Raw genomic sequence first — 6,682 nt, forward strand, 5'->3', positions numbered from 1 at the left:
ATATATATATATATATATATATATATATAATATATATATATATAAGAAATAAGTAGTTTTGTAATTAACATAACTTACTAAATAACTTTAACAGATTTATATTAAACCCATCTTGTAAACAGTGCAAATATATTATATTAAAGTAGTCTTGTAATTAACATAATTTATTATATAATATGAACAACCTTATATAAAATTAGTCTTGCATATAACACTATTACATAACATTAACAGCCTTCTATCGAAGACTTTTAAAACAACACAGTCTCATATATATTACTTACATTAGTCTTGGAATTAACATAATTTATTAAATGACACTAATATACAATTACATATATTTATATAAGTGTGTGTGTGTGTGTGTGAAATTGATAAAACAAATACAATTTCTGATAAAAATTTAGTTTCATCTTGATTAAAATAACACCACTCCCACTCAATTTGATGTTTTAGTTTCCCTCAACCAGCATGACTGAAATGAAGCTAATTGTGTTTTATTATGTGTAAGATATGTATGTATAAATTCTGTTTCAGATTTAGCCTATGATCGATACAAAATCATTGTACAAGTTTATATTGGAGAATACAGAGGTCAGGGTATCAAGTGAGTACATCTCTTTGATTTGTTATTATTATTGGGGATGCATGGCCTAGTGGTTATAGTGTTGTACTCACGATCACTAGACCGTGGTTTCAATTCCTAGACTGGGTGGTGCATTGTGTTCTGGAGCAAAACACTTCATCTCACGTTGCTCTGTGATCACTTTGACACCTGACGTGTGGCACACCTGTGTGCACCTGTTCATAAAATATTGATTTGATGGAGCAAGAGTGAGCTAATAATGTGAAACATGTTGCATGGGGCCAAATCAAACTGGTTTAAATAATGTATACTGAGAGAGAGAGAGAGAGAGAAAGAGTAATGGAGATAAACACAGCTCAGCTTAATATAAATATATTTGCATGGAGCACACAAGATACAAAATGAAATATGAAGAAAATATGTAATTAACTTGACATCTGTTTCAGGAAGCCCAGACTCATGTCATAATGATTATTCCTGAAAAAGCTGTTGAGATAAGAAATCGTTTTATTCGGTAATTTTTTTTCTTTGTGCTCTATGTAACATTGCTTTTTTTTCTTTTATTTTCTTTTTTTATAGGATAGCAAGCCGGAAGTTCTGGGATGCTGACACAGACAACTTTGCTGTGGATGTTTATACAAATGTAAGTATGTGTTTATGTGTGTATACATATATATATATATTTCTTTATTGCCCACAGGAGGCTAAACATAGAGGTGATAAACAAGGACAGACAAAGAGATTAAGTCGATAACATCGACCCCAGTGCGTAACTGGTACTGTAACAGATATTTCCTTGACACTGATTGTTTTTTTTTGGAAAAAATATATGTAAGTGAAAAATGCTTATTTTTATTTTGTTTCCTCCTCATCTCTTTCAGAATTCCCTGTTCTGTGTAGCAATGGCTTGTGGTGTTTATTACTACTGATGGCACAACAACACTTCTTGTCATACACATTGGGTAAGTATATAACAACAATAACAACAATTGCAATAATAATAATAATAATAATAATAATAATAATAAATGTATGTATATTTAATCCTGTTTTCCATTTTATCTTTTTCAGGATGGAATATCTTCCTTTCTCAAGCCTCGTTCTAACGAGACTTTCTTTGACACCACTCCCCTTTCCTTCTCCATCCCACCAGTGCCTTACCAAAATTGTTCACGATGACGACCAGGACGACATCAAAGGATCAGACTGCACCAAGTCGGTCGGTCAACTTGGGAAACACAAACGTCTCTGGAGTTCCTTAAGATGAGAAGCCATCCTAATGACCGAAGTAACACCACCACCACCAACTACTGCTATCACTGCCACCACCACCATCACTACTTCCTCCTTGTGTCATCTGGATCTTAAAGCATTGTGTTGCTCTTAATCCCCCGTCACCACCACCCTTTCATGGTGCTCCCTCCCACTACACCTCTTCTGGTGAATCGTCATGTTTACTGCTGTTCAATCATTTCCACCTCCTCCTCCTCCCCTTCTCCCTCCCTTCAGCCTGCATCCACCTCCACCACCACCATTGCTATCACCCTCATCTGTTATTGACTTCCTTCAAGGAAATGAAATAATAAAATGTAAATAATAAAAAGAAATTGTTTGGATTGGAGTTAATTTAACATCAAACTGAATTCTGGGTAAACGGTTGTGTTCTTGGAATTTTGGACATCAACCAATCCCCTTTCTGTGTTTGGATGTGGCGCCTGAAGGGTGTTGGACTGATGATTGTAAGATTGTGGTTTCAATTCCTGGCCTGGGCAATACCTGGTGTTCTTGAGCAACACACTTCACTTCACATTCCTCCAGTCCACTCAGCTGGCGAAATGTGTTTTCCTGCAATCGATTGGCATCCCATCCAGTGGGGTAACATTTGCACCAGAGAATCTGAGAAACCGGCCCCTATGACTCAGGAAGGAGCTGTATCCTTTTAATAAACAGGTCGTCCACTGAGTCTCATTATTGAAACCAACACAAGTTCATTTACTTAATTAATCTTTAGTGATCAGATCTTTCTACATGTGTTAATAAACAGGATTACAATCTGGTGTTGAGTTGATACAGATCGAATGAACCCAAAATCTGGAATTTAAACAGAAAAAAATATTTACTCTTACCAGTAACAACTAAATGTTGTTGTTACTACACACGACAAAGAAAAGATGTTTACACCAAAATAGTTTGAAGTTTATACGGGCTGTTGTTGGATCAGGTTTAATAGTAGTTCCTGTTGTGTGTTACTTTGAGTCAGCTGGTGCCTTCTTTGTCATCTACCACTGTCTGGTTGCTATGGAGAGTTTTCTGCTACTGTCTGCTCTAGATTCCACTGGCTGGTGGCTAACAAAAATGTTCTGAATATATAGTCTGTCTTTTTCAGAAAGATTAGATCCGGTTTGAGTAGAAATTTAAGTGGTTAAGTGGTTTGATGGTAACAGCATTATCTGAGTGAACTGCATTTGTGTTCTTTAGTTTTCTACCAAACACAGAGATCTGGGTTCAATTTCTAGGTGTTTTGGGACTACCAAAGATTCCTGCTACAAATCCATTATCTAATTTAACATTGCTATCAACTGGTCCTTGAGGGCCCCTTAGGGTCATGTTTTGTAACCCCTTTCAGAATTACCCCCAAACTGGTCATGAGCACTGGCCTACTTTATTTGACAAAATAATTAATAAAACAATAACAATTAAATAAAACACAAACTCATGGACGTGTGTGTGTGTGTATGTAAACCAAAATAATTATTTAAAATTTTGGTACAAGGCCAGCAATTTTAAGGGAGAGAGACGGGTTGAGGCTGTCAGTTCCTTATTTAACCCTTTAGCATTCAAAATAATCTGTCAAATGCATGGCCCTTTGATTGACATTCTTTTGAATTAATCATACATTATCCTTAAGCTTTCGATGTGATTGTTTATTTTTAGAATGACATTGTAGGATAGGTGTGACAGACTGGATCTGGCCAGTTTAAATGCTAAAGGAATAGAAAACAGGTGAAATTAGCAACATGAAAGGCTATCCATCTTTAAAATAATGCCTTAATAATAATGGTTTCCAGTTTTGGCACAAGTCCAGCAGGTTTAGGGAAGGGAGTAAGTGGATTAGATCGACCCCAGTGCATAACTGGTACTTATTTCATTGACCCCGAAAGGATGAAAGTCAAAGTCGACCTTGGTGGAATTTGAACTCAGAACATAGCGGCAGACGAGATACCGCTAAGCATTTCACCTGGCGTGCTAACGATTCTGCCAGCTCATCACCTTAAACAATACCTTAATAATAAACATGTCCAACCCATGCCAGCATAGGGGAAAAAACCCCCGCCTCAAAAACAAAGACATAAAACAAACGAGCAATATCATTGGCTGAATTCCAGAGACCCAGCATTCAACAATGTATTAGTGGCAACAAGTCCAGTGAAATATGGAAGTACAAAAATGATATAACACGTTAACTGTATACTTTATTTGTTTCAAAGACGTCTCTTGGTGAGATGGAGACTGTCAGACATTGAATGTACAAAGGAATTGTTACGACTTAGTAACAAGCATCAACTCGTCAAGATTCAACGTGGTTCTGTGATGGTTAAGGTCCAATAATCAGCTTTAACTCCTTCGTGGTGATGTCACTTAATTTGTAGACTTGCTGCTTGATGTTTTAATTAAACTTCATTATAATCAAGATTTTGGAGGGTTTCAATGAAAACATCTGAAACTTGTATATCAGAGTTGACCAACGATTGTACAGTTGACTTGGCCATCTGATGCAAGTGTATATATGTATATGTGTATATATTATTCTCAACCCAACTCTCCCATATACATTATATGCACTGTTTGTTTACAGGGCATACTCTTTAGTGTTCAGGTTGTTTTGAATTAATCCTGTATTATCTTGCAGCTTTGAGATTTTGATGAGGTAACAAAACTTTAAAATTGCATTAATCCAAAGCTGTTATTAAATAATAGATATCAAAATCTGTTGATTTGTTGGACTCCGATGAAGATAGCATCGTAACAGTCATTCACTATATTTCCAACCAACCAAACAATTGATTAAAATGAACCATGAACACACTCAAAATGAATATCTGAAACAACTGTAAGTCTATACTGCACAACACACAAAACTCTCAGATTGTGAGTCACTCAGTTACTTCTGCTAAATATTAATATATACACACACACACACGTAGCTTATTTTACTGGTTTCAGTTGTTGGATTATGACCATGCTGGGGCACCACATTTAAAGCTTCCTTGAGTCATACTTACCCCAAGACAATGAACTACAAAAATCGACATTCACATGAAGGGAGATAATTCAGTCAAACTTCAATACACAAGTTTTGTTTGAATGAATTGACTCTCACACCATCTTCATAAAGAAACATGGTAAGCAAGCTGAAACTTCGAAGTTACTGTCAACCTTTTCCATGTAAAAGTTTAATGAATATGTACTCTACTAAAAAGTATTGAGTAATTCTTCAGTTTAATGTTAAATTTTTTTTAATATATAATTTCACTTAAAAACAAACATTTATGAACATATGTTCAGGTATATATATATACATACATACATACACACACACATATATAGATGTAGTTCATAGATGAAAATCAGATATTCTCCATAGTGAATACACTTAGTAATGCTCAAGAGATTTAAACTTGAGCGGGTTTAGAGGTGAACGTAGGGATAAACGATTTTGAACGGATCAATATATAAAGTACATTAATACAAAAAATGTATATACGTATACATATAAGAACAGCTGTTGGATTTGTAATACTGTTCCTGCACCCCTTTAATTCCCTATATCATTTGTACCCTGTGGAATCAGACCTTTTTATATGTAAACATACATTTTTTTTGTATTTCATGTATTCAATACACTTTATATATTGATCTAACTTTCCGTACATTTACTTCCATATGTAGATGTATATACTTAGAAACAAACATTAAGTTCATTATATATACATACATACATATATATATACACACACAAATATGTGTGTGACTGAGTGTGTGTGTATGTATATATACAGACATATGCACAAGTTGGTTTTGACTAAGTGTTCCTCAACTTCACTCCCAAGATATTGGTCAACATGAGAATATAGAAGACAATAGACCAAGGTGCCCTATGTTGGGATTGAACTGGGAACCATGTGGTTACAAAGTGAACTCCATGCCAATCCTTATAGTCATACATACAAAATACATGTAGCATATATAGTGTTGTACATGTTTAGAAAGAGACATATACATACAGTGCACATGGTAACACGTTGTGGACTATGAATGTGCATGCATGAGTTTATGCATGCATGCATGTATATGTGTGTATATATATACATATAGTATGTAGATAGGGTTATAATAGCAAGCTGTGTCCCTATGAATTGAATCAGCTTATTCCAGTCCTCCAAAATTGAATGTAGATGTTATTATTCGTGAGCCATGTATAAAGAGTTGAAAAATATTGGGAAATAGCTTTTTGCAGAATAATTACATATCAAAGGACGAAATTGGAAAAACATTTGGGGTATTATCTATTAACTATTACATGTGTTTCATATCTTACATGTTTCTCCTACATGTAGCACTGTTGCAATTCCTATTAGCAAATGAAGCATGTGTAATGGTGAATAAATAATACTAAAATTTTTTTCCAATCTCCAATTTTGATCCAAATATCAAACGCACACAGATAGTTCTTTTTCCTTTCCAGTTGGAGGCTTAATAAGTGTATAAGACCAATTATCTGTGCATATCTTCTGTATAACTCTGTACCAACATGACACTTTTAATTTGGTGGCTGGGCTGCAGATACAGATTTGACTGCTGATGGATTTGGAGACTGGATTACCTGGATTTCAACATTGACTGAGACTTATTTGCCAGCCTGGGGCATCTTTATCTACAGAGAGCTTATCAAATATTTCACCTGGATCGCTCAGCCCTTGTTTTGATATATACACACTTATACATATATATACACGCATACATATACGTGTATATATATATATATATATATACATGTGTATATATATATATATATATATATATATACATGTGTAT

General features: G+C 34.7%; 1 protein-coding gene across 3 annotated transcripts in view; it reads left to right on the top strand.

Annotated features, from left to right (window-relative positions):
* LOC106871614 (dynein light chain Tctex-type protein 2B) overlaps positions 1-2,193 on the top strand; it is a 20,890-nt gene extending 18,697 nt beyond the window's left edge. For all 3 annotated transcript variants that reach the window (XM_052974237.1, XM_014918171.2, XM_052974236.1), the window contains exons 3-6: positions 538-607; positions 1,166-1,229; positions 1,468-1,548; positions 1,658-2,193. In XM_052974237.1, the coding sequence (XP_052830197.1) occupies positions 538-607; positions 1,166-1,229; positions 1,468-1,515 (182 nt within the window). In that variant the 3' untranslated portion in view covers positions 1,516-1,548; positions 1,658-2,193. The remainder of the gene's footprint in view (positions 1-537; positions 608-1,165; positions 1,230-1,467; positions 1,549-1,657) is intronic.
* Positions 2,194-6,682: the final 4,489 nt, after the last annotated feature.

The sequence above is a fragment of the Octopus bimaculoides genome, chromosome 18 (genome assembly GCF_001194135.2).
Source record: "Octopus bimaculoides isolate UCB-OBI-ISO-001 chromosome 18, ASM119413v2, whole genome shotgun sequence".
NCBI lineage: Eukaryota > Metazoa > Mollusca > Cephalopoda > Octopoda > Octopodidae > Octopus > Octopus bimaculoides.